We start from the raw sequence: 26245 nt of genomic DNA on the forward strand, positions 1-26245 counted from the left end.
CCGCATGCCGGGCGAAAAAGCTCCGACGACATGCATCGATGCCATTGACTGGACTGTTTCTGCAGCATGATTATGTCAGAAAACGGGGTCAAGGGAATATCAATAGATTGGGCTCTCAAGCAGACTGCCCAGGTCCCAACGACTGACACAACATGATAGCTTCTCAACACCTTTGAACCCCCCTTCGTTATCCACACAACACATAACCAATGGCTTCCATCACCATCTTGTACCCGTCGGGGCACGACTTCGACATCAAGTATTACATGCAAACCCACATGCCCCTCGTATCTGCGTAAGTGACAGGTCCTCTTTATGACACCGAGCAAGCGCTTCGCAACCTCGGTTACCCGCATCTGTTTGCACCACCCATCGCAGCGTCCAGAACTCACCATTTGGTTTCGCATGTATAGTTCTTGGAAAGGAGAGGGCCTGAAGAGCTGGGAGATTACCCAGTTCGCCCCAGACCAGATTTATCAGATACAAGCCATCTTGAAGTTTGAATCGCTGGCTGCGTGGGAGGCTGCATCGACGGGAAAGAACTCTGAAGCTGTCTTTGGCGACATTGCCAAGTTCACCACGGCCAAGCCGGTGGTAGTCAAGGGTACTCATCATGGCTCCGAGAATGTAGTATAGGGGCTGGGATGTTGAAGTTTGACAATTTGCCTTTGGTAGGTCACCTGAGCCTCTGGTACTGGCGCCATGCAGGGAAACCGCTTACTGGGAGTTCTTGTAAATTCGAGGGAGCGCCAGACATGGACTTTTATTGCGATGCGAGCTGCTATTAATAAATTGCTAATTCATAAACGTTACGTTATTCCTCCAAAAATATATACTAATATATACAAATATATGAACTTATTAGAAAGTATATATTAATATTTTATAATATAAAGCGTAATAGCCTAGTACCCAATTTGGTTATTTAGAGCCGCCATACCCAAGTGTAAAACATGAACGGCATCATTAGACTTGGTTCAACATGTTGGAAGTCGCCATCTTCAATTATGCATCGGTTTGCTTCACCTTGTTGAAGTCCTTGACCTTGATATCGCGCCATACCGCCACAGCAACTATACTCAAGCACACAAAGGCAGTTGCCGAACTCAGCATAACCCTCTGAGCATCTCCATACGCAGCCATGATGGCCTCGCGTGCCGGGCTCCCCCACGGATACTCCAGCTGCTTGGACAAATTTCCAACAATGAGGGCCGCCTGGTCTTTAGTATCCGGAGGCAGATATTCGGCCACCTTACGGGGGAAAATGCCATTCCAAATGGCTCCAGAAACGCTGGACCCGATGGCTCCCCCAATGCTAGTAAACATGGATAGCATTGCCAGCGCAACCGCAACGTTCTGGTGAGAGACAGCAGCCATGACGGCCATCTGCTCGCAAATGACAAGAGTGCCGCCCGCCACGGCGATGAAGACCTGGCACATGACGACGTAGCCAACGTCGACGCCAGGCTGGCGGAACTGAATCATGAGGGCAATTCCCAGTATCATCAGCGGCACGCCAAAGTAAAACGCCAGCCATTTAAACCGGCCGCTCCACCGAATAATGACACCGACAACCAGGGCCCAGAAGCAGCTTCCCATGTTGTACGTTCGCCCGACATATGTCGCTTCCGTCAGCGTCAGGCCGACAACCACCTGGAGAAAGGACGAGAAGAAGCCGTTCCAGATGTAAAAGCTGATGAAGCCAATCGCGCCCAAAACGCAAGCGCCCATGACGGTCCTGTCCACCAGCAGCTGGTACGGGATGAACTGCACGGGCGCCACGTACTTCTCGTAGAGGGCAAAGACGACGAGAAGGACAACGCCGACAACAAGCATGGCAATGATCATGGGGGACCCCCACTGCTCAGCCTGGAACTGGTAGATGTTGAAGGGCAGCAGGAACAGCGCCATGCCGGCCGCGGCCAGCAGCAGCCCAACAACATCAAACTGAATCGCGTAGTGCTTTATACTCTGGAGGGGGGTCCTTCCGGAAGGCTGTCTCGCCGGCAGCGCACCCATCTTCTTGGCCTTGAAATGGTTGTACAGAAAGAGCACGAGGATCGGGGAGCACACCACGGGGACGACGATGCAAAAGGTCCCAAAGGCCCATCTCCAGCCGGCGCCGGTGAGGAAGCTGCTGGCCGCCGGGCCACTTGCCCACGTTGTGATGAGAAACGGCGACGTCGTCAAGGCGAAGAAGAAGGCTCGGTTCTTCAGTTCCGAGGTATCGGCAATGAAGACCTGCAGCGTGTACGCGATGCCGTTGAACCCGATCCAGTAAAAGACCTGTGCGGCGGCATACGTCTCGACGTTTTGGCAGGCGGCCATCATGACTAGGCCGATGACCAAGAACAAGACGACCAGTGCGAAGCCCTGCGGCCGGCCCCAGATGTCGAGGATCTTGGCCAGCGGCAGCCGGAAGAGACCTCCGATCAAGTTTGCAAAGACGTTGGTGGTTGCCGTGAGCCCGTGCTGCCGAAAGGAGCTGGTGACGTAGGCCGTGAGCGTGAAGGACATGCTCGAGTGCATCGAGTCCATGAAGTAGATGATCCAGATGCTGTGACGGCGGCGTCAGCCCCTGTTTTGCACTTTTCATGTCGTTGATGGGTATACTAACAAGACGTATGCTATGATGATGTGGTTTCTGCTCCATACTTTGGAGATGGCCTCCATCTCCAAAACACCAGCCTGGGCTTCGACAGAGGCATCATCGCGGCTTGAGTCCGTCCTCGCCACGGTCGTCGCATTGTTTCCGTCGGCAACATTCTTGTCGTTGGGGGACGCAAACGCCGCCCCGGACGCGGGGGGCTCGTCGTCGGCACGAGCAAAGATCTTGGGCAGAAAGAACATGGCGCCGGTTTCGACGATGCAAGAAGAGGCGCTGCGCTTGTCGTCGTCCATCACCGACGCGCGAGGCGGCATGGACATGCATATTTTAAGGCTTCTTCATGACCACCCTTGCCTGCCCCTCTGTCGCGTGGCAAAAGCCCACAGCAGAAAATCTCTCTCCCACATGCACTTTCAAGGATTCCTCTTTTTTTTCGACCAGTTGACACTTTGCTTCTGAAGCCAAGACGACTGGTCCGGATTGCCCACAGTTGGAACCATGGCCAAGACTGCCTTGACTCTTGGCACCAGTCAGCGCAGGCGGCGATATTGCTCGTTCTAGACCTTGCATGCCCGGTATTAGACCTTCCTAGCGTCGCTCTGCATATTATATTATATATATTTAAGTATTTTTATATTAAAAAAATTACGAATAGTAAGCCAAGATTAATAGCGCGATACGCTAAACGTAAAAATATAAGCCATCATCTGCACATGTAGTTCGCCAGACAACGGAATGGGGACGTCATTTCTTGCCTTCGCCTTATCTGATCTGGACGAGCTGAAAACATGGACTCAGGTCATCCCGGAAACAGACCGAGAAGCTTCAATGTTTAATATTTTCCGCGCCACCACTACGACCCTTGTAGTTGCAGGACCAGCATTGCCACCCTTGGCCGTTCCCACCCCGACGTCACGAGTTGATGGTGGTGAATGGACAAGATGTCTCTGTACTACCCATTTCTACACTTTGCGGGTAGGGTAGGTGTTGCGATTATGCAGCTTGCCTCCTCACTCGTGAATCGTGATTGCCCCAAGTTGCGAGTGATGGGTGGTGCTTACTACATGGCCCGATTCGAGGAGTCATAGTCATACCATGGGCGTTTCCCGTGGCATGTTTTCGATCATGTCGATGTCGAGCCGCAGAACCCGCAGACACACACACACACACACACCAAAGAAATGACTTTGGTGAAAGCAGATTCTAGACCACTAGACTGCGCATTGAAAAGTCCAACTTTTTTGTTCATCTCTCGTACGGGCAGGCCAGCCAAGAGCGGTGATCGGCCGGTTTCTTGGCCATGCACAACATGTGGATCGTTCTGCGGTGCTGGGGATAAACGATCGGTGAAGGCGATGGCTTTCTGATTTAAGAAAATCCAGCCGACAGGCCGCCAACGATGGACTGGGTACAAGGCGTCTAGATTCGTCCACGGGGTGGGTGAGCGTATTGCGAGCATACACGTGGTATACCAGAGGTGAGAACCAGTTCGACTATCCTGCCCAAGAGCGCGCACACGAGGGAGACACTCTAGGAAGTCCACGACTGGACATTGTGTCTGGTGAACGCTGATGAGACGGGGTTTCACGCTACAGACGACAAGCAAGCTCGCAAGAGAAGTTGAAAGGTTCTATGGGGAGAGTGTGACGGCAAGAACAACCTTATCCCCGGCGTTTGCAATATTCCCGTGCTAATGTGCTCGCAGATCGTGGCGCGAAATGTTTGCGGCACTGCGCTCCAAGTAAAAGCATGTATAGCAGCCATTGGCAATTCCCAGACTTGGGTGCCTCTTAGCTGCTCGCCCCTGCAGGAGACCTACGAAAGAATCTTGGAAACCAAATTAAGAATGGTAGGCGGATCTGCCTTGACTCTTCCCAGACGTCAACAACAGAAAGGCCTCATCAGTAGGGCAAATGGATATATCGCAACGCTGTGCTGCCCATAATCCTGCTCGAGATAGGCATTGATTTCAGCATCCCGAGCAATGAGATCCGCTTGCAGTGACGCGAGGCTGGTATCCGGTCCAGGGATATTCTTCATAAATGGCCACCCAACAAATTTGGAGTTCCGAGATTCTCCAGAGCATCATCACCTTGCCTCGATAAACCACGCCATTGATAAGGCTCGTTCTCCACGATGACCCGCGTAATTGGATCAAACAATAAATCTTTGAGCAGTAGATGCTGATATACACAGGCTCCATCAGACCAGAAAATCTCCGCATTGGTCTCGGCAAAGGGGACAAACTTGTACGCGAGAGTCGAATACGAGTGTTTCTGGGCCACGTCGGTCCAGCGGCGGAGAATCCGCGCCCGAGCCACCATGGCCTCTTGACAGCTCCTCCAGACGATACTGGCTCGACGGTCTTGGCGAGCGTACTGGAAGATGTAGGCCCTGCTTTCAGCTCCGTCAAGACAGGTACCCCATAGCTCCATGACTTGCAGTTGGGGAAGCGACAGAGCCGCATTGGCTGCGAGGAGTGCCAGCGATTCGAAATTTTCTCTGCTTTCTTGGGAGCTTGGGAGCAAACAACGCAGGATTACGTGTTTTAGGGAGCTTTCAAGCATCCCTGGTGATTCCCTCAGTTGAACGAGGGACCGAAGAAAGGCAGCGGTGTCCATCTGCCATGGCGGGCAGAGCTGCTGTAGTCGTTGAGAGAGCCTTGCCATCTCCCGAGGCAGGAAGTCTTGGTCATGGGGAGGAATTCTAGATCCCACTTGCTCGACATCATAGTAGCGCTCAGTCTTGGGGATTTTCCACCGCGTAAAGGAGAGTCGGCGCAGTGTTTTCGGCAGGGAGGGCAGCAGGTGCAGTTGGAAGCCTGAGAAAAAAGCCTGTTAGCTTCGCCAGATACTCGCCGTAACGACTGGTCCGCGTCTTCATACCTTGATGGAAGGAAATTTCCTCCTGGGGCTCCAGGGAAACAGTCCTCTCCAAGTGCAACCACTCCAATGCCACAAAGCTTCGAGCGAGTAGCCAAGACAAGGCCCTTACGTGAATATCCCTGCGAAACTGTCTACGCATGACCAGGCTTCTGACTATGGGCACGGCAGGAAAACTCTTGCATGGACTGATGAAGCGGCCGCGCTCACCCCTTTGTCGTTCCAAGCGGAGCGGAGTTCCCTGCACCCTTTTGAGATGTTGATCGCCCCATGGCGGAAGGCGGTCGCGATGAAAATAACGGCTGAACAAACCCGCGATGTTGACCCGGTGAAAAAAAGCCATGCCAGGTGCAGAATACAGGTCTTCGGTGTAGTGAAATGGATAATCGTCCCTGATTTCGCATCGCTTAAACCGATGCTCTGAATCGCTGGGCGAGGAAGCAGACAACATCAGCGCCAGTCCCTCTCCCCCATGTCTCACGGGATCCCAGAGCTTGAGGGTTCCCAGCAGGGACCGAATACACGTTGTGAATATCTTGTTGTTGCTGCAAGGGTCGACTTGGTTAGCACCCAAGTATTGACACCAGTATCAGAGTAGGAGATGTGGCTGCCCAACATACCAGCGCTGCGTTGCCTCGTCCTCCGTCTCATCACAATCGGGACACTCGTACCTCGGGAGCTGAACCCGAAGCCAGAGTTTTCGGATATACCCCAAACGAGCGTCGTGTCGTCTGACGATTGCGTCAAACTCGCCGAGAGAGTCGGGGTTAAGCACAAGACGCCGAAATGTGCACGTCTCAAAGAAGACCTGCCACTCCCGGCAGACTGCAGTGAATCGAGCCACCTTTGGGGAGCCCAGGCCCTTGTGTCCCCTCCCAGAGGCGGACAAGCTCACCTGGCTTAGTATCTTTTGGCGTATTTCCGCTGGCAGTGAGGTCCACGAAGAGGTCTTTGTGATTGATGATGGCTGTCTGGAGTCGACCTGCACGGGCTCGGTCGCCACATCCATGGCAACGCGAAACATGGTACAGAGCGAATATTTGTGACGCCACGGACTGGACAAGACGTATTTTAAAATAGCAAAATAAAAGAGATTTCAGACCTCGTTACTATATATTGTGCGTCCATGTTTAAGTTTACCGTGTGTGTCACCGGCATAAACTATATCTTACTTTCGTGTAATCATTAGCTGACGCTGTCGTGAGACGGCTTTTACTAGTTTCTGGCGGTAATTCACTAAATTCACTGGTATTTAACGTATTACAGCAATATACTTGTAGTGCATTACGTGGCTATGGTAGAGTTGGTGCTATCAAAACGACTAACAACTTGGACAACGCCCATGGCTATAATCCAAAGCTTGTCCAAAATCCGAGCTCACACAACAGCTTGGTATCAGTCATGTGAAAAAAACACAGGCTGCAGATTGTATCAAGATGGATGGGTGCATCGGTATACGAGGGCCATTTATAACATTTAGGCAACCGTCTGCCAATGGAGAGGGTATCCACAGAGGAGAGGAACGACTGATCCACTACAACAAGGCGATAACTTCGTCGTAAGCAGTAGCAATGCTATTGTAGAGAAGGTTTAGGATCCTAGGAGCCGTTTCATCCTCATCCAGTAAAAGAGCAGCTTCCATAGCTCGCAGGTGACGGATTAATCACGTCAAGGGCCTCTGGAGGCCCACACACGACGTCTTTCAAGCCTTTGGCAGTCACGTCATCCAAATCAGCTTTCCTGGCATCTTTCAACCCTCTGATTTCTGAATTGTGCAGGCTTTTTTCTCTAGGCCCTTTTTCGAGTCTCTAATCGGATATCTCCCAAGATTGTAGCCAAGGGTCGTCAAGCAGCTGTTTTGGGGTTTTGCGGTCCTCCGGCCGCCACGTCAGCATCCCCTTTATAAAATTCAGGAACATTTCCTTGTTCCTCCCGGCGAGAACAAGCTCCGCCTTTTCCAGGCTGTTGCCCTGAGGAATAGGGCAATCCGCAATCCATTGGCCTGTGTTCAAAAGACAGCATTAGTCTGACGCTCCATAACCCGCAAATGGCCAAAAACCCACCGTCTTCCGAAAAAAACTCTCTGCTTCGGGTCCCCCGCCGGAGAAGATCCAGGGGCGGTGGACCAAGAAGCCCGATAATTTCGGCAAGATGCGCCCTGGTTGTGTAGTAGCCCTTTTCTGGGCAGGGATCCAGGCCGTGGAATAAGTGGCCACCCTCAAATACATCCCAGATCTATGGAGCCAGTCAGTAAACACATGAACTCCAAGCACTCGTGTATGGAGAGACAGACCATGGCCCCTACGTTCCACACATCGATCGGGTAGCTCCATGCAGCCTTGAGCATCACTTCAGGTGACCTATAAACGTCCGGTTGCGCGTTGTGGTTTCGTTTCACATCTCCCTTCACCACCTCTCCAAAGTCACTGAGCACGATCCTACCAAACTCCCTAGGCAGGCCGAACCGTCTAGACATGTAAATAGGGGTGTTGTTGACGAATTTGCGCGGAGAGGGTGATTCCATCTCGTCCTTGACGAAGGACTCGAGGATTCCTTTATCAGCGATTGCATGAAGTATATTATCTGCTTTAATATCTACCACTCTCATGTTAGAAACTTGTATCCCTATGCACAAGATCCGTAGAATATACCTGTATGGACGAGTCTACACTCTGTGTGTAGATAGTCTAGAGCCAGCAGAAGATGTCGAAGTCCTCCCTTTAGAAGTGCTACAGAGAACCGGCCACTTGGATTTCGGTAAAGAAGGTCTTTCCAGCTATCCCACATCGGCGGTTGAACGACACACGGATAGCATTGGCCTTGCCGCTCCATGGTAATCATACCCACGGCAGTTCTGACATGTCCATGTCCGGGATGAGAAGGATTCGCCTTCTCTATAGAGTCTTACATTTGAAACTCATTTTTGCACGTGTCGTAATGGTTTCGCTTAAACACTTTCAAGGCAAAATATCCGCGATTACTAATTTTGGCGTTGGCCAGTATTTACCAACCGTCAACGCGTACGCGTGCCGTCGACATACTGCAGGTTACGGGCGAGCCAAACTGTTGACGTTGATCCAAACCCAAGCTTACCAAGGACCTGGTACGTATTTGAGGCATATACATCGCCGATGTTCACTGGACAGTAAGTGCCGGCCTTGAACTCCTTGTAGTTTTCTTCCTCGAGCAGCTCAGTTTCGGGGATTACCTCAAAGCCCGTTGCGGGAAACTGTAAAGGGCGCAACGGGGAGCGGCGGAGAAGACCTCTTGCCCATTTCAACAAGGGTGCCATGGAAAGGATTCGGGTGCCAAATTAGATTCCCGTGCGTGGATTTGGCAGTGTTGACGAAAATGGATGCTCATGCAGACGTCTTCTCGGTTTGGATGACTAATGAATATTTACACCAATCAGAGCGTCAACTTGGAGCGAACTGCCACCGTGACTACTTGTTTTAATTGATTTCCTGCTTCTTTGTTTTGCACTTGCCGCGACATGTGCAGCTACACTGCAAAAGTGGAGGAACCTCTGGCAGGTCTCCAGCCAGACTCTCGGTGCTTTGTGTACCGCAGTTAGTCTGGTTGACGTTTGGGGGGATTGGGTCTTGGGTTAAGCTGGAAGAGCTCAAGATGGCAAGGCGGCCGCATGGGGAAAAAACGGGGCCTTCTAGGCCGCGACACCGAAATAATAACTTTAAATATTTTTGACTTCTTGATAAATCCCCCAAGTCTTAAATAAACACATATTCTTACATGTACCTATTTGAATTTATAGATGCCTACGGTTTATTCCTTTTTTACACATTTGCTTTTACGGGTACCCGTGGATATCCGTAATTTTCACCAAGGGTGCCCATGGATACTCGTTTTTACACTTGGACCTTGGACTTGCATGTATCCACTCGGGCGCCGTCGGGTCCCCGGACTCCGGATGGGGTGAGGAACGTCGGTGTGGGTCCGAATCTGGAGTTATCAAATCCTGCCAGGATGAATAAAGCTGACATGCTCTTCAATTATTCGGTCTGCCTTTTTTTTTTTTCGAACTTTTCTTGGTCCATTGAAATCTCGAATTCCCGCAGAGCATGGCTAAATCTGCGCCAGAAAAGCCAAAGTACGAGTTTGGCGGGCCGTAAGACTCACTCCTTCTCCTATTCTCTGCCCCCCTGTTTGAGACGAAGCTGACCACGGCCAACGTTTGAATCCAGATTAGGTGCCACTGCCATCGTTTTTGGTCTGCCAGCTCTGCTGTATGCCTTCTTCTTCACTTGCAATGACATGACTGGCTGTCCTGCACCCGCACTATTAAGCCCGCAAACGCTCTCATGGGAGGTGCTCAAATCCCAGGTTCCGTGGCCGGAAAATGGCCTCGCCGGCTTCGCAAGCTGGAAAGCAACCGGCTGGATGCTGGCCTACTATCTTCTCAGCCTGCTCCTCTACCGCATGCTCCCGGCCACCGAGGTATACGGCACCAAGTTGAGAGAGTCGGGTCGACCCCTGAAATATCGGTTCAACGGTACGTTTGCAGATTTTGGGAGACGGCAAAACTCGGGAAATGGCCACAAGAGCCGTGCTGACTCGACGGGCCTCGTTAGCATTCTCATCTACGGTGGTGCAACTAGCCGCATGTGCCGCGGGGACCTACATTTACGGCGCAGACTTTGCCGTCTGGACTTTTATCGACAGCAACTACCTGCAGCTACTGACGGCCAGCATCATGCTTGCGTACGCCATCTCGGCTTTTGTGTACATTAAAAGCTTTGCCGTCAAGCCTGGCAACAAGCACCTGCGAGAACTAGCTCGAGGGGGGCGCACTGGAAGCGTCATCTACGACTTCTACATTGGTCGCGAACTGAACCCCCGCGTCACCCTCCCCTTCTTTGGCGAGATTGACTTAAAGGCGTGGCTTGAAATGCGGCCCGGCCTGACGGGATGGGCTCTTCTCGACCTTGCCTTTGTCGCGAAGCAGTACCGCAACTACGGATCCCTTTCCAACAGCATTCTGTTCATCACAGCGGTGCAGATGTACTATGTCCTTGAGGGGCAATATGCCGAGACGGGCCTGCTCGGGATGATGGACATTACCACGGATGGGCTGGGGTTCATGCTCACGTTTGGAGACATCGCCTGGGTGCCCTTCTTGTACTCGACGCAATGCCGGTACCTGTCCATGCACCCCGTCGACCTGGGCGCGGCGGGAATCGCAGCAATCGGCGCCGCCTTTGCCATTGGCCTGTTCATCTTCCGCGCGGCCAACAACCAAAAGGCCCTCTTTCGACGGTCCCCAGACGACCCGCGAGTGGCGCGCATGTCGTACATACAGACCAAGCGCGGCACTCGCCTTCTCACGTCTGGCTGGTGGGGTGTGGCGCGCCACATCAACTACTTTGGCGACTGGTTGCAAGCCTCTCCATTCACGCTGCCCACGGGCATCGCTGGCTACGTGGTGTTGCCTGCCGGCAGTGCCGTGGCCAACGCCGGCGCGGGAGGCTCTGCCATGGCGGACGGCCGAGAGGTGACGCAGGGGGCGGCGCGGGGATGGGGGATGGTGTATACGTACTTGTACGCGCTGTACTTTGCCGTCCTGCTTGTCCACCGCGAGCGCCGAGACGATGCGGCATGCGGCGACAAGTACGGCGCCGACTGGGACAAGTACAAGAAGCAGGTCAAGTGGCGGATCGTGCCGGGCGTGTACTGAACCGACACACGGCGGTTAGGGAGTAGAGGCGAGGGGAAAACAGAGATGTGTATATGTATATTGTATGTGAATAGGGGAAAGGGGGACACATGTTGGCAGCCATCAATTGTACATATGTCAATACTTTAAGTTGTAACCATGTCAGCCCAAGCAACGCCATGTTGCGCCTTCGGCGGACACCAGCGCCCCGCCGCGGCGGACTTGGGCCGTGACGCCCCGGCTTGTCCACCAGCAACATTTGAACCAGACATGGACATATAAATCGAGGTGCTGCCCCGAGGAACAGGGACAACATGGCGCTTCTTCCAATTCGTTTCGCATTCCGTGTCCAAAAGCCGAAATAAATCATGGCCACTATCACCCTGCCCGAGCCCTTTGCCAGCATACCCCGAGAGTCATTTCTCTTCGGCCCCTCGCCCATCGAGCACCTGCCACGCATGTCCAAGGCACTCGGAGGAAAAGTCAACATCTACGCCAAAAGAGAGGACTGCAACTCTGGTCTCGCATACGGCGGAAACAAGACGCGCAAACTCGAGTAGGCCCCCCCCCCTTCGTCCCCGGCTGCCCATCCCCCTCATCCCCCGCAAGCCGTGAAGCTCACACCAAAACCCCAGATACCTCGCCTCCGAGGCGTTGGCCCTAGGCTGCGACACCCTCGTGTCCATCGGCGGCGTGCAGTCAAACCACACGCGCCAGGTATCAGCGGTAGCAGCCAAGCTGGGCCTCAAGGCCGCCACCGTCCAAGAGCACTGGGTCGACTGGCACGACGCCGGCTACGAAAAGGTAGGCAACATCCAGCTCTCGCGGCTCATGGGCGCCGACGTGCGCCTGGACCCGTCGACCTTTGGCATCGAGCACAAGTTCACGCTGGCCCGGCTCGTGGCCGACGTCGAGGCCCGGGGCGGCCGGCCGTACGCCATCCCGGCCGGCGCGTCGGACCACCCCCTCGGCGGGCTCGGCTTCGCGCGGTGGGCGTTCGAGGTGGAGGCCCAGGAGCGCGAGATGGGCGTCTTCTTCGACACGGTCATCGTGTGCGCCGTCACGGGCTCGACGCTCGCCGGCATGATTGCGGGCTTCAAGCTCGCCCAGAAGCAGGGCTCGCGCGCGCGCCGCGTCATCGGCATCGACGCCTCGGGCCGGCCCCGCGAGACCTTTTCCCAGGTCCTCCACATCGCGAGGCTCACCGCCTCCCGGATCGGCCTGGACGAGCACGACGTCACGGAGCGCGATGTCGTCCTCAACACCGACTACAACGCCGGCGTCTACGGCGTCCCGGACGAGGCTACCGTCGACGCTATCAAGTTTGGCGCCCGGACCGAGGCCTTCATCACCGACCCCGTCTACGAGGGCAAGAGCCTCGCCGGCATGATGGGGCTGATTCGATCGGGCGAGATTTCTGCCGGGAATGTGCTGTATGCCCATCTGGGCGGGCAGTTGGCCCTGAATGCGTACTCGGAACTTGGGCTGTGAGAAACACCACCGTGGTTCATGGCTTCTGAGTTTGGCGGGGAAACGATGGGGCCATGTTCTTTTTTTTCCACTAGGACAAGGGCGATAGACGCAATCTAGTTTTCTTCTTGGCAATTCGTACTCTGGAAACAAACAGGTGCATGCATCGCCTTTTGGCTGTCAATGTCGGGAATGGCTCGCTTCGTCGTACAGATCCGCGACGCCCATCGGCAAGACGTTCCGTGTGTACGAGAAAGCTGAGTGACGGCCACCCAATCAGGGCTTCTACTGGCATTCAGCTCATGCGGTGGTGTTGTGTTTGCCGTACACCGTTCTCGGATCATGCGTGGCATGGTTGCACGTAGTCTCGTGTCCAATGATGCGGTGCCGCATGAAGAATGCAGTCAATAGGTCCGTGAATGCTGCCAGAAAGAATAAATACCCTCTCGGGCGACCACGGTCCAGCCGTCAAATCGTATCATGCGCTACATAAGTAGTCCTTGCCGAACGACACAAAAACATCATAAACTTGCGTTTTATTTGACCATCTAGCAGCAACAAACGGACGCAGATCAATATGAACCGCCTTGTGAGACTTGTTCTTGTGGCCGCAGTGTCTGTTTCTGCTGTGCCCCAACCGGCCGATTGTAACAATGATTGTATTCCTGTTCCACCGCCTTGCGCCAGTGGCTGGGTACGCTACGTTATTTTCCCTTGATAATCTTGTTGTTTAAAGAGGTGCTGATGATCTTGATGGTGTAGCATGTTGTTGGCCAAGTAGGTGACCACTGCCTTTCATCCTACTGTTCGAGTCGTTTGTCGCTAACTCTATAATCTGCAGTCTCCGTGCTTTAGATGCTGCCCAGACGTCGAATAGGCTCAAGTGCTATTTCTGTGGCGAAAAGGCTTCAAATGTTGGGGTGCATGGATGGTGAGCCTCTCGAGTCTGGTGCGTCAGTCCTCCAGGACCGGTGATAGCAAAGTCAATGCAATATAGTTCCCATGGAAATCCGGGTAGTTCCGCATCATTTCCGTAATCTTTCAACGCCGTATGATGGTGAATCTCTTTTCTGCCCCGTTTTTTGCCATGACTACTGCGTCTTCTTGCACCGACGACCCGCGACAAGGGGCAAGGCGCCCGATTTCAGCATGGCAAGATACGCAACTAGTGCGATTGGTTTAAATTCTAGGCCAAAAGGTCCCGGCTACCCCATTTCCAATGATGTCAGGTGTCGTGTTAGGCCATCATGAATGCGGAGGCTGAGTGTCTGCGCATGTACGGAGCAAGCTGTCATGCATCAAGTCCCCATGCTATGAAGATGGCAATACCTCCTTCGGACGAGACATGTTAGTTTCAACTGCATAGACTCTCAGTGGCTACATGATATACTTGATGATTCAGTGTTGATGAGTTGTCTCCCTGCGTAACGACTTGACGTATGGCAATACATGGTTAGTTTAAAAAGCACCTAGAGCCACAGCAAAGAAGCCGCCCCCTTTTTTGACTTCAAATTGCAATCAACCTTCTTTTAACGCCAACTCTAGTCTCTACAGCCATGACCTCACTAGAAGCCGTACCGCCTCGCAAGTACAGATGCTAACATGAGCCTAGTTTCCGATGCGGGCAGCTCACAATCTTCCCGTGGCGTCGCAACACCCACTTCGGCACGAGACCCGAAGCCATGGAACCTGGATGGCGGCAGATCAGGCACGCAGCTGCAGAGCCTGAGCAGTTTGAGGCGTATTTTGTTCATTTGCCCCCCTGTAAGCGTGTGATTTGACCAGTGTCGTGCCTGGATTACGTTGCTATTCGTCGAGTTGCCCCAAAAACAAGCGTGTAATAGAAAGTCGACGGGCCATCTTTGCTATATGGCATGGCGAATATAGCAGGCCACTAACTGATACTAGTACTACGACTAGGAGGCTGGGACGACATGGCGCCATCAAGAAGATGTGATCAAGGTGACTGCAAAGTATATAGATTTCAGTTTTTGCCGCCTCGAGCCAAAAGCTATTTTCCCAACTCATCTTGCCTTGGCCATCTTCCAGCCGAGTGGCCCCCCGGAATTTACTGCAAAATACTCGTCTGCCAGACATATTAAGCAATGCGTGTAAGTAGTTTCGTTGGCATAGCAGCAAACCTCTTGTTCGCTGTGCCATCAGGGGCTCGCATCAGCCGGATTCACCTGAACGGCCTACCACCTCCTCCACCCAACGATGGCAGCTTGACCAAGAGATCCTATGGCCCAACCCACGAAGGCGTTTTCCAGCAGCTCATAGACCACAACAAACCCGAGCTCGGCAGATTCTCCCAACGCTATTGGTACAACGCGGATGACTGGGCCGGGCCCGGGTCCCCGATTATACTCAACGCGCCTGCTGAGCACGAGGCCAATGCCTTCCATGCGACCAAAAATTCCCTCGTCGGGAGATTTGCTCAAACCAATGGCGGTGCCGCCATTGTGCTCGAGCACCGATACTGGGGCAAGAGTTCTCCCTTCAACAACCTAACCATCACCAACCTCCAGTACCTCAACCTCGACAACGCCATCCAAGACCTAATCTACTTTGCCCACAACGTCGAGCTGCCATTCGACCTCGGGGGGACCTCAAAGCCAACCAAGGCACCGTGGGTTCTAACCGGCTGCTCGTACTCTGGCGCCCTCGCGGCATGGACGCACCACCTGGCCCCGGGCACCTTCTGGGCATATCACTGCTCAAGCGCCGTCGTCGAAGCGATTACCAACTTTTGGAAATATAACCAGCCCATCAAGGAGGCCATGCCCAAAAATTGCAGCACGGATATGCAAGGGGTCATGAAACACATTGACGGCATCCTATCTGACGGCACAAAGGACGAAAAACATGCCCTGAAGAAGAAATTCGGCCTGGAATCACTCACTCATGACGACGATTTCGGCGCGGCCCTCGCAGGTGGTCTGCAAGAATGGCAAAGGACCGTGTTCTTCAAGACGAAGAAACCAAACGCCCTGTACCAGATGTGCAACTACCTCGAGGTACTATCCCACGCTACACTGGTCCATATTCGAGCATACCTGAACATCATCTAACGTGGTACAAAACAGAACGTCTTCCCACGGAAAAGCAGTCGCATAATTAGCGACCGACCTGCTGTTCCAGGGCCAGAGGGTGTCGGTACTTCCAAAGCCCTCGACGGCTTCGCCAAGTGGTCCAAAGAAGTCTATCTACCAAGAGGTGAGTCACCCGCGCTCACAACAACAGAACTCCCAGACACTGACAAGAGCACCCAGCATGCGCGGAATTCGGCTACTGGGCAGACAACAACACCGCAGCGTGCATGGACATGAACAACAAGGACAACCCCATGTACACGGATCTCTCTGTCAACAACACGGCCAACAGACAGTGGTACTGGCTACTATGCAACGAGCCGTAAGTCCGAACCCGCGCAGACATCCAAAAAAAAAGAAGGTTAACATCCAGCTAAATCAACCTCGCAGGTTCGAGTGGTGGCAGGTCTCCGGGCCAGACGACATCACCGGCCTCGCATCCAAGCACGTGGGCCTCGACTACGCCCGCATGCAGTGCCGCAACATGTTCCCGCGGGAGGGCAACCGCACGTACGGCCTCGCGCTCGGCCGGAGCGCGCGCGAGACCAACCGCAGGACCGGGGGCTGGGGCCGCGTCAAGACGACGCGGCTGATGTGGGTGAACGGCGAGCTGGACCCGTGGCGGGCGGCGACGGTGTCGGCGGACGAGAGGCCCGGCGGGCCGCTCACGTTCACGCCCGAGGCGCCCGTCTGGGTGCTCCCCGGGGGCGTGCACTGCAGCGACATGCTGATCAGGAATGCGGCGGCGAACCCGGCGCTGCGCAGGGTCGTGGAGGACATCTTGGGGACCATGAAGAGGTGGGTGGATGAGTATTACAAGTGAAGAAGGGCCGGGGGGGTCGATGTGAAATTAGAGAATGTTGGTGGGCCTTGGCTAAAGAGCATCAGTGGTTTGACGCATGATTCTGATGGATATTAATGTCTGGGCGTGCGTCTTCTTCCCGTGTGGATTGGTGTCTGGCTGTGTTTGAGCTTTGGCCGATTGATCATGGAGTATCGGGATCTGAGAGTGGCCATGGACGTTCTCACTACAATGCTAATCAAAGGCGCAAGTGCTGCGTATCAATATCTTGCTACATATGTCCTTACTAAATGTACTGTAACTGCACCGACATTAGATACCTTGGCGGCCTCTCCATAAGCTAAAGTGATAGACCAACATGGACACTACCCAGGAGAATAAACTCAAGGATAAAGGGGCAAGCGGCAAAGGGAAAGAGGCGACCGTCGTGAGAGGATCTACATGAGCGGAAGTGCATTTAGACGCGGTATTTTGATCATCATTCGCAACACCATTTCTTTGCTTGACCAAGAAACCATCGACCGAGACCGCTCTCCGTCCAGAATCGTCGACGGTTCAAATAGATATGCCTCGTTCGCAGCGTCGGTAGAGCGCATTCCATCGTCAGCTTTATGCTATTTCATATCCATTCCTCGACTCCCAGTCATTGTCGTCAATGGTCATAAATATACATGTATCTCAGCCCAAGAAAGCCATCCTTCTCGTCCTCCCGGTATGCTATGCACCACACACGGCAGCAAACTCGCAGTATTTCAATCGAAAGCCAGCTTCCACAACCCATCACCCAAGAAATGCGCGTCTTCAACGACCGGCCCCTTACCCTTGGCCTTGACCTCGTCGGTCCCGCAGACCAGCATGCCCACGGCACACGCCTCCTGCTTGCCCTCGGCCATGATGACGACGGGCTCGCCCTTGTGCAGCTCCCTGCTCCAGCGGCCGTCGGCGTCGACGCCCTGGTCCATCTCCCTGCCGTCCTCGAGGCGCGCGGCGGCCCCCTCGACCGGCAGCCTGCCCCCCTTGGACGTCAGGCCGGGGGCCATGAGCGTCGCGCCCATGAGCACGAAGCGGATGGCGCCGCGGTCGATGCGGATCGTCGGGAAGCTCTGCGGGAAGCGGTGCACGAGCCTGAGGTGCGGCATGATGGCGGCCGCGCCGTCCTGCTGGTAGAAGAGCGGCTCCGCGTCCAGCACGTACAGCGTGTTGCGGTCGGGCAGCTTCATGCTCGCCAGCGACGCCTTCTTGGGCAGGATCTCGTCAATGTGCGGCGTCAGCAGGGGGTACGTCGTGAGCAGCGACTGGCGGAGGGACCGCTGCACCGACGACTTGAGCTTCTGCTTGGGCGAGGGGGCGATGCTGCGCTTGTCAGTTTGGTGGAAGGGCCTTGCGTCTGGCTACTGGCGGGCTCGACGTACTCCTTTTTGAACATCTTGGGGGCGGGTTGTTTCTAGAACTTGGTGTTGAGCTTGGTGTATGGATGGCGGGGTGGGAGACTCTTGAGGTCGATGCGAGGCAAAAAGTTGGTGCCCCCGCTGGGCTTGTGATGGCGGGGTAAAGACGCGACATGCAATACGGGGGGGCAACGGGAGGTTGCTTCTGGCGAGCATCTACTTGGAGTCATATGGATTGAATGAGGGCAGCTGAATGGATGGATCTGGTGTTGAAGCAAAATGTGTTTATTAAAAGACTCTACTTTGTTGGAGTGCAGGCGTAAAATACACACGTCTCCAAGCGCTTGTTGGACGTCCCGGGACCCGGGGTCATCAAACTTGGCCAGGGACAGGCATCTTCGAGGGACTACCCGTGGGTGACGTGGGAAACGGTACCCTTATCGTCCAGGTGGACGTTGAGCCGGTTCTCTTTAAAGTCCATGGTGACGGCCTGGCCGGGCCCAATGACGCGGTGCTCCTGCGGGAGGTCTTTCTTGCAGAAGAGCTGCGACGGTAAGCACGTGGACATACGAAGTAGGGAGCGAGTGTTGTTCCTTTCGGCTGGCTTACCGTCTCTGTGTGCTCCGTGTCGGATAGTTTCTTGCCGACGAGCTTGTTTTGCCATTCTTCAGTCTTATTGCCGGGCTGGCTGGTGATTCCGGGCACAATAAGCGGCATGGCGATGATGGGTCTCGGGATGGATACTCGGGGGTTGATTGGGGGGAATGGACTGGGAAAATCGCCAGAACGGGTAGTCAAGACGATAAAGGTTTGCGAGCTTGAAGAACGGAGCACCAGGGAGAATTACTTATATAGTCGTTCAAGGTTAATGCTGGACATGAAATTGGCACCTCGACCTGCTTTGTAGGGTAAGTCGAGCGGACGCGATGACGAAGTGGTGTCGTGGGCGATGACGTCGTTGGCTAACGACGGTGCGCCCATCGATGGCCTTCGAAAGACCCGCACGGTGCCGCAGACCAGACCACCTTTCTCCTTCTTCTTTGTTCACGCAACTGCGCTTTTTCGTGCACAGCCTTTGGGTACCGAGTCCATGCCACAGAGCCGGGTTTCCTAATGGAATGCAACGGCAAAACTGTGGTGAGAAAAAGGACAGGATTCAACACACAACTGGCAAGAGTTTGCATAGCCGGCAAAGTTGTAACGCATCAATGATTTTACCTTGGCCGCGGATGCCGCCCGAGTGATGGCTCAACGGCGTCGACGAGTGGCCATGCGCTGCCGCCCCCTTACTCTAGGTGTGACAAAGGGGGACGGATGGCTCCGGACCCCAGATTCTGCAGCCCTCCCCCCTAGTGGCGAAGACTCGTCCTGTCCTTGAAAGATGAGACGTTTGGCTGATGAGTGCGACTGGACACGTCGGGATATTTGGAGCCCCAGAACCCAGGGAATTACCAGACAAATTACTCCGTACTCTGTACAGAATCAATTCGCAAGCAAGTCCTCTATGGAGCAGGTCGAGGTGCTAAAAATAGCTGGGAAACTGACCGGTCGACAGCAAAACGGGGCCAGGGTAATGGAGGCTAACTGTCAATAGTACACATGTGCATGGTAGACATCGATGCTTCTTGCTGCCAGTTGCTGCCAGTCATGGACTCCCCGTCGTGGTACAAGGCTGGTTGCCCATCGGCCATCCGCTGCCGCACAGCCCAATTATCGACGCAAAGGCCAGTGCCTGCTGACAGCAATTGATGCCTGGTCCCATGGCGCTCAAGTGCTCTGGCCCGGCAAACCCGTCAGCCACAGTGTCCGACTGAGCTAGGGCTGACAGCGCCTCCATGGAGATCTCCATACCGGACCGTTCTCATAAATGAGGGCACCACTTTACGTCGTCCAATTGATGGACCCATCGCGCGGCATATGGCATGCCAACTATTGGGTCCGAGCCGCGCTCCCTTTTCGCTTCCCAACGAGAGCCTCAGTCCTCTGTTGGCTGCCTTTCCCCCCATTTTCCGAACACCTCCAAGCACAGAGAGTCGACAATCCATCTCCCCCTTGTCTCCTTGACAGAAGCGTCTCCCTCCCCGTCCTTCCTTTTCCTTTCGATTGCCTCGCACCTGTCCCTGCCGGCGCTGCACCCAGACTCCAACTATTTCTCCTACGGGGTCCAGTTTTTGCCGTCCGAGTGAAGATCCCAGACCCCTGATCCAAACCACCAAAAAAAAAAAAGTGTTGCAAGAATCGGCGCTGGTCGGACGAAAGGCGACTTGCCCGCTCGCGGAAGAACAGCTAAAAAAAATATCCAGCGTCTCACCGCTCCATATACGATGCGGTCCTTCTCCCTGGCCGCGCTGCTGCTCGCCAGCACCGCCGCAGCCCTCCCCCGAAACGAGTGCTTCCGCGTCCACAGCAAAGCCCTCGCCGAGTACACCGACTGCGGCAACCAGGCCGCCGTGAGCCGGTGCCTCGCCTCGCTGTCCAGCTTCGAGCCAAGCGACCTCGCGCCGTGCTACACCAACGCCGGCTGCTCAGCCAGCCAGGCGGCCCTCGAAGCCCGGTACATCACGACGCGGTGCCAGGAATACAGCACCGGCAACGAGCTGCGAAAACGCTTCCGCGCCGCCCTGGAGCCCGTCCGGGCCACGCAGGCGGTCGTCGCGGCCGCGCACCTCGCCGCGCGGGCGACGACGACGCCGGCCCCCGTCCGCAAGGGCGCCGACTGCTTCAGCGCCAGCGAGTTCGACACGTCGAGCTGCGACGTGGCCACGGAGAACGGCAAGGCCGTGACGCGCACGTGCACGCCGTCCAAGGGCACCTCGAGCGACTGCCTCTCGGGCTGGATCTGCACCGTCGACAGCACCCACCAGGACATATGCATGAAGAAGCAGCCCATCGACACGGGCGGCATCATCGTCGCCATCGTCTTCGCCGCCTTCTTCGCCATCGGCCTCGCCTACCTGACCTTTGCCTGCTGCCGCGAGCGCAAGCACCACAAGCGCGTCGCCGCCAAGGCAGAGGCCGTCGCCCTCGCCCGCGCCGCCACCAAGAAGCAGCGCTCGCAGGAGGCCCGCGCGCCCCTCATGCAGCAGACGCAGGAGGCTAGTAGTCCCAACCCTTTCCAGGACCAGCCTAGCCATGCTTAGACTTTTTTTCTTCTTATTTTTTTCTAGCGGAACGAGGATTGGGGGCATGGATGGATGGATGGATGGTCGATTTTTTTTGGGGGCCAAGTACGAACGACCACCCAGGTTATATTGTGGAATGGCAGATATCTTTGCGGAGGAAATGGATCGTGGGAGATGATGGGGGCTTTCTTCCCCTCAATTTATAAAGAACAAGGTTTGGATTGAAACGAAAGGGATTTTTTTTCTTGGCTCAGCATCTTGTAATTATGGCATAAGAAAAACAATACATATGTTCCATGGATATTTGGCTCCAACATGTTGTGGGGTTATTTCCAAGCCCAAGGATTGTAATTGCATAAGTATGCGTTTCCAGTTCACACCCGCTCTAATGGCTGTAAAGTCCCCGATACTAGGGCTAGTAGTTGGCTGACAAGTTCAAACCGTCCATCGCAGTGTCGACGTTATATCACGAGCGGAGCACCACATTGCAAGGCATGCGATTTCATCCTCAACATTGCACTGATAGGCGGCATCCACATTCACAACACATTCACAACTAGGAGACACGCGCAGATGAAAATATCCTCTGCAGGCGCTGTTAAATAACCCTTCCGTACCGTCGGCAATGGGCATGTTTGATATTTGTTAATCGAACATAGAGTAATGAAAACCGAATCTTGTCCTGCTCCCTCCGTTCCGCTGGTAGCCACATATCAATAATAATGACGGCCGACCGAATCGACCAGTGGCTAGTATAAAGTCGACACCTGATTGATCAATGCCGTGCATGTTTCGCTGCCCTACCTCCTTGCCTGCCGCTCCCATTTCTCCCACCAAAATTCCCTTCCAATGCCGTCTCGCTGAGAATTCCAATATAGACGCTACCATGGTGCTATACGTCATGTCTTGCTCGGCTACAGAGAGTTGCCATCCTTTCAAGATAGTTTAGACGTCACTGTGATGTCTCCTTGTCGGATTACGACCTCGGAGTACGTTCCAAGAAATTCTTCTGTCAAAAGGCGCCGCACCGATCCTGGAATGTGACACACTACACGACAGACCGTCAGAGAGGCGTGGGATTGGGTTGTTCCAGATAGACCAGTCAATCTTCAAATCTCGATCCACTGCCATGTTTGATGCAGAAGTCGATGCCCTATTCCTGTCGCCACTGCCACTTCTCCGGAAACCGCTCCTTCGAACCAGAGGGCTCGCCATGACGACACCCCCTGCTTCAGAGGAGCTCTTCTAGTGGCCCCGCAAAGACGCGTGGTTGGTACGAGGACTGCAAACCTCTCCTGGTGCCCCTACCGCTCGATATGAATGCCCTGAAGCATCACTTTGATCCAGAGTCCATCGAATCCTGTGCTGACCAGCACCGCTCATATCACGCCTGGCATCAAACGTTCCACCCCCGTTGGAATTGTTGCCCTCGGTGTCACAGAGGTTCAGTAGGTCTTGTTCAGTTAGGGAGAAGTCGTTGGCATAAATCTCCACCTGTGACTTGATCGCGCCTAGGTCCATGTATCCCTCTGCATCGGCGGCTCCAGACGCAGACAGTTCTCTGTATGCAGCACACAGAAAAGATCTGACCATAACATGGCGTGGCTGGGATGAAGATCGAATGGAACTCATGGTTGGAGTTGGCGAGGCCATGTTAGCCATGCCAAAGCCTGGCGGAATTCCCGGAGAGCCCCACGTCGAACTCGAAAAACCAGGCGGTGCGAAAGGCTGCCCGTGTGCGGCTCCCGCCGGAGGACCCCAGGGATTCTGTCCCATGGGAAATCCTGCGTCCATGAAAGGGCTTGTCGGAAATCCTCCACGGGGCCCCGGGGGTTGATTACGCAGACTACTGGGGTTCATGCCCTCCAGCGGAGGTGCATCATCAGCCACCAGAGCGCTGCTACCCAGATGCTTAGTTTCGTCATCTTCTTCGCGAGATTGGCGTTGAGACAGGCTGCCAGGGCGGCCAATCGGTGCAGGTCTTCCAATAGGTTGGGTCGGCACTCCTGCTGCCCCATCGTATCCAAGAGAGCCTTGGCGTGTATGTGTAGGAATCAGAGGCTCTTTCGCCATTGGGAACCCTTGGTGCATGGGGAACGGATCGGTGGAAGCGTGATTGAATCCTGGAGGCGCCATTGGGCCTTGGTGAAATCCTCGTGCAACTGGACCGTTCAGTCCAGGAGGCGGCATCATCACGTTAGGACCAGGACGAAATTGCAGGGGGGGGAATATAGCCTCGTGTGAAATAGGGCTGGGAAAGCGTGGCGGCCGGTGTTGTGTCAATCCTGGGGGCGGTTGCAAACCCATTGTCGGCGGCATTTGGAAAGGCGGCGTGTGGCTTGGTAGTCTGGTTTGCATACTGTGAGGTGACACGGGTTGATTGAGCTGAGCCGCAAGTATCGAGCTGCTTGTGCTGGCTTTTCTTTCTTGCCCAATGGGTCCGGGGCTGACCTGAATAGGGGTCCCGGGATGAGGAGACGGATTCTGGCTAGGCCCCGATGCGGATTGGGAAGCTGCCGAGCTCCCTGGACCAGAGTCCTGCTGCTGAGACAACGCACGAGATCGAATAGGTGTGGGCGCTTTCGGGATCGCTGGCGTGGCTACTGGAATCTTTGGCGAAGCGTAGCTTGCCGGGTTAGGCGGATGTTGCGATAGAACAGCCGGAAGGGGGGTAGAAGTATACCCCTGTCCGCGCTTTGCGATTTGAATAGGCTGTGCCTGAGCAGTTTGGGTGGAGGACTTGATGTTTGCTTTGTCTTCTTTGGCTCGTTGAGCAGCTTCATAAAGCTCTCTGTGAGCTTTAGCTGCCCTCGCCTCCTTTTCTCGCTTGTCGCGTTCCTGTTTCTCTTTACGCTCCTGTGCTTCCCGCTCTCTCAGATCCCGAGCCTCTTTGTCCCTTTGACGTTGCTCTTCTTTGAGTTTCTTTTCGCGATCCTTTGCCTCGCGGGCTTTGCGTTCTTGCTCCGCCTGTCTTTCGCGCTGCTCGTGAATGCGTCGTTGACGGTCGGCCTCCCTCTTCAATCGGGCTTCTTCCTCAGCCTTCTTCTGGGATTCTTTCTGTTTTCGCTTCTCCTCGGCTTTGTGTTTCTGTTCAGCAAGCCTCTGCTGCTCGGCTAGAAGCCGAGCAGCTTCTTCCGCAGCCTTTTCAGCCTCCTTGCGCGCCTTTTCCTCGGCCAAGGCTTGCTTCTTTTGAGCAGCCTTGTCCTTTTTCTTTTGCGCGTTTTTCGCTTTCTTGGCTTTTTGCTGATCAACTTGCCTGCTTTCTTCTTCTAACTCTTCTAGCAGCTTATCTTGCCGCTCTTTGGCCACTTTCTCCTTGTATGCGGATAGGACTCTTTGCTCGAACATTCGGGCAGCAAATATTTGGAACATTCTGCGGCCTTCCTCCATTCGCTGTTCTTCCGTCATTTGATCCTGGCAGCAGCACTCAGTATGGAACCCGGACGGCATTATAGAAGGATTAGAATATACCTCTTCATCCTCATACTCCTCGTCTTGGCTGTCCTCATAATCTTCCTCCTCCTCTTCTTCATCTTCGTAGTCATCATCGTCAGGAGGATGATTATGAGGAGCGGAGTATGAGCCGTTGGGATGACCGTAGCCGCGGGAGAAGTGTTCTCTTGCGTCCTCCTCGCGAGCCATGCGACGTTCTGCTAGCTGTTCCATCATTTCAATGAATCGCTTGCCGTCGTTTTTGAGTAGGTCATCCGCCACGGTGAGAATGCCGCCTAAGTCCATGTTACCATATACGCTGAGAAGAGATTCAAGAAGCTGCGTACCCTTGACTTGCAAACTACTGCCAAATGCCAAGAAATCCGTCATGTCTCGATCGTAGGGGTTGTGAAACTGCTCTGGGGGTTCGTCGTCGCTATATTCGTCGTCCTCCGCTTCATCCTCACTATAAACTTCCTCCAGCTCGTCTTCTTCATCTTCGTCGCCCACGTGCTCTACAATCCTACCATGAGACGGCTGTTGCGGGGTATAATTCGAGGGTAGTCGACGGCGAGGTTGCGGGGGAAAGTCTCGTGATGGTGGTTGCAGCATTGGTGGTCCATCACCGTGGTTGGCAAACTGCTCTAGCTCCAGATAGTACGCATCATACAAGCCCTCCAACTCCTCCTCAATAGCTGTTCGCTTCCGTCCACACACAGTACAACTGCATGTGTGCTTCTGCTGCTCCTTCATCTTCTTCAAGACGGCGTCTTTCTCCACCTTGACCAGTGACTTTCGCTCGTCTTCGCCAAGTCCAAGCCAGAACTCTTTAATGCGTTCTCTTTCTTCGTGATTGCTTGTGCTCCAAATCTTATCTCGTGACATGCCCGGTGGTCGAGAGACATCTTGGCTGGTCATTCGGGGTACAGAAGTAGAAATAACTGGAGAGTTGTCAACATCGCCAAACTCTTCGGCATTCTTTCTCTTCTTTTTCTTGGTCTTTTTGGACTTGGGAGCCGAATGGGAATGACCATTCGTCCCCGGAGCAGCAAATTCGCCACTTTGCGCATCCTCCATATCTTCCTCATCGCTTACGACGATGTCTTGGTCGTCGGGTAAGATCTCGCTGAGCCCGTTTGATGTTGGTGAGGGGTCTGGAAGAGCGTTGGCTGCTTGCTCGACGGCGGCGGCCTTTGCTAATGCCTTTTGTCGACGCTTTTGCTTCTTGCGATTTACATTTTGTAAAGGCGCGTCAGGCGTGGGAGGGTTTGGCAGCGGATTCGCCGATTTAGCGGCAATTGTCGGCGTTGAGGGTTGGGAGGAGTCGGAAGGTGTGCTTTTGGGAACAGTGATGAACTTTGATCCATCCTTGTTTGTGTACTTGGCTGTGTTTCGAGGTGATGCCGGCGTAGGAGGAGCCGGTTTCTGGTTGGTGGCCGGCATCGTACGTTCGACAGAACGTCGGGGGGCGACACCATGAAGAGGTGGTGATTGCTGATGGCTGTTTGGGGCGTGCTCGCCGCGACGTCAATGGCCGATTCTGATGATGCGCACAAAGCAACAAGTCAGCCTCGAACGGATAATGAGCCACGCTAGGAATAAGTCTGCAGCACGCGACAGGAGCCGGGAAGGGATCGCCAGCGGCGGCAGGTAGACGGCGACGGCTGAGGTTGAGATGGGATTTGGTGGATGCTCTTGGAAAGCGGCTCAAATTGAGGGACGCCATGGAGTACTCACCCACTTCAACCACTCAGATTCGAGTCGGCCAACTGAGGGTT

At 54.4% G+C, this 26245-nt stretch overlaps 11 protein-coding genes across 11 annotated transcripts; 5 read left to right on the forward strand and 6 right to left on the reverse strand.

The window, feature by feature from the left end:
• Positions 1-209: 209 nt before the first annotated feature.
• Positions 210-636, forward strand: G6M90_00g110580 (uncharacterized protein; the record flags this gene model as incomplete). The annotated part of the gene is made up of 2 exons (XM_014688315.1): positions 210-295; positions 414-636. The coding sequence occupies 2 exons, from the start codon at positions 210-212 to the stop codon at positions 634-636; spliced, it is 309 nt and encodes a 102-aa protein (XP_014543801.1).
• Positions 637-1005: 369 nt separating this feature from the next.
• On the reverse strand, positions 1006-2922 carry MFS2_4 (MFS siderochrome iron transporter 1; the record flags this gene model as incomplete). Its single annotated transcript, XM_014688314.1, has 2 exons — positions 1006-2557; positions 2618-2922. 2 exons carry the CDS (start codon positions 2920-2922, stop codon positions 1006-1008), a joined length of 1857 nt encoding a protein of 618 aa, XP_014543800.1.
• Positions 2923-4644: 1722 nt separating this feature from the next.
• Positions 4645-6499, reverse strand: G6M90_00g110600 (uncharacterized protein; the record flags this gene model as incomplete). Its single annotated transcript, XM_014688313.1, has 3 exons — positions 4645-5429; positions 5494-6035; positions 6111-6499. The coding sequence occupies 3 exons, from the start codon at positions 6497-6499 to the stop codon at positions 4645-4647; spliced, it is 1716 nt and encodes a 571-aa protein (XP_014543799.1).
• A 799-nt stretch (positions 6500-7298) lies between these two features.
• G6M90_00g110610 (uncharacterized protein) lies at positions 7299-8782 on the reverse strand (the record flags this gene model as incomplete). Its single annotated transcript, XM_066131812.1, has 4 exons — positions 7299-7492; positions 7554-7725; positions 7784-8085; positions 8515-8782. 4 exons carry the CDS (start codon positions 8780-8782, stop codon positions 7299-7301), a joined length of 936 nt encoding a protein of 311 aa, XP_065987908.1.
• Positions 8783-9569: 787 nt separating this feature from the next.
• erg-3 (Delta(14)-sterol reductase) lies at positions 9570-11182 on the forward strand (the record flags this gene model as incomplete). Its single annotated transcript, XM_014688311.1, has 3 exons — positions 9570-9616; positions 9693-10000; positions 10080-11182. 3 exons carry the CDS (start codon positions 9570-9572, stop codon positions 11180-11182), a joined length of 1458 nt encoding a protein of 485 aa, XP_014543797.1.
• Positions 11183-11529: 347 nt separating this feature from the next.
• G6M90_00g110630 (uncharacterized protein) lies at positions 11530-12652 on the forward strand (the record flags this gene model as incomplete). Its single annotated transcript, XM_066131813.1, has 2 exons — positions 11530-11717; positions 11797-12652. 2 exons carry the CDS (start codon positions 11530-11532, stop codon positions 12650-12652), a joined length of 1044 nt encoding a protein of 347 aa, XP_065987901.1.
• A 2084-nt stretch (positions 12653-14736) lies between these two features.
• Positions 14737-16546, forward strand: G6M90_00g110640 (uncharacterized protein; the record flags this gene model as incomplete). Its single annotated transcript, XM_014688309.1, has 4 exons — positions 14737-15648; positions 15718-15847; positions 15904-16045; positions 16114-16546. The coding sequence occupies 4 exons, from the start codon at positions 14737-14739 to the stop codon at positions 16544-16546; spliced, it is 1617 nt and encodes a 538-aa protein (XP_014543795.1).
• A 731-nt stretch (positions 16547-17277) lies between these two features.
• Positions 17278-17951, reverse strand: TMA20 (Translation machinery-associated protein 20; the record flags this gene model as incomplete). The annotated part of the gene is made up of 2 exons (XM_014688308.1): positions 17278-17878; positions 17938-17951. The coding sequence occupies 2 exons, from the start codon at positions 17949-17951 to the stop codon at positions 17278-17280; spliced, it is 615 nt and encodes a 204-aa protein (XP_014543794.1).
• A 368-nt stretch (positions 17952-18319) lies between these two features.
• Positions 18320-18630, reverse strand: G6M90_00g110660 (uncharacterized protein; the record flags this gene model as incomplete). The annotated part of the gene is made up of 2 exons (XM_014688307.1): positions 18320-18457; positions 18523-18630. 2 exons carry the CDS (start codon positions 18628-18630, stop codon positions 18320-18322), a joined length of 246 nt encoding a protein of 81 aa, XP_014543793.1.
• Positions 18631-20237: 1607 nt separating this feature from the next.
• G6M90_00g110670 (uncharacterized protein) lies at positions 20238-21053 on the forward strand (the record flags this gene model as incomplete). The annotated part of the gene is made up of 1 exon (XM_014688306.1): positions 20238-21053. One exon carries the CDS (start codon positions 20238-20240, stop codon positions 21051-21053), a length of 816 nt encoding a protein of 271 aa, XP_014543792.1.
• Positions 21054-22280: 1227 nt separating this feature from the next.
• Positions 22281-25910, reverse strand: NST1 (Stress response protein NST1; the record flags this gene model as incomplete). Its single annotated transcript, XM_066131814.1, has 2 exons — positions 22281-24449; positions 24507-25910. The coding sequence occupies 2 exons, from the start codon at positions 25908-25910 to the stop codon at positions 22281-22283; spliced, it is 3573 nt and encodes a 1190-aa protein (XP_065987995.1).
• Between the last annotated feature and the right edge of the window lie 335 nt (positions 25911-26245).

Source organism: Metarhizium brunneum, chromosome 7, assembly GCF_013426205.1.
Source record: "Metarhizium brunneum chromosome 7, complete sequence".
In the NCBI taxonomy this organism is placed as follows: domain Eukaryota; kingdom Fungi; phylum Ascomycota; class Sordariomycetes; order Hypocreales; family Clavicipitaceae; genus Metarhizium; species Metarhizium brunneum.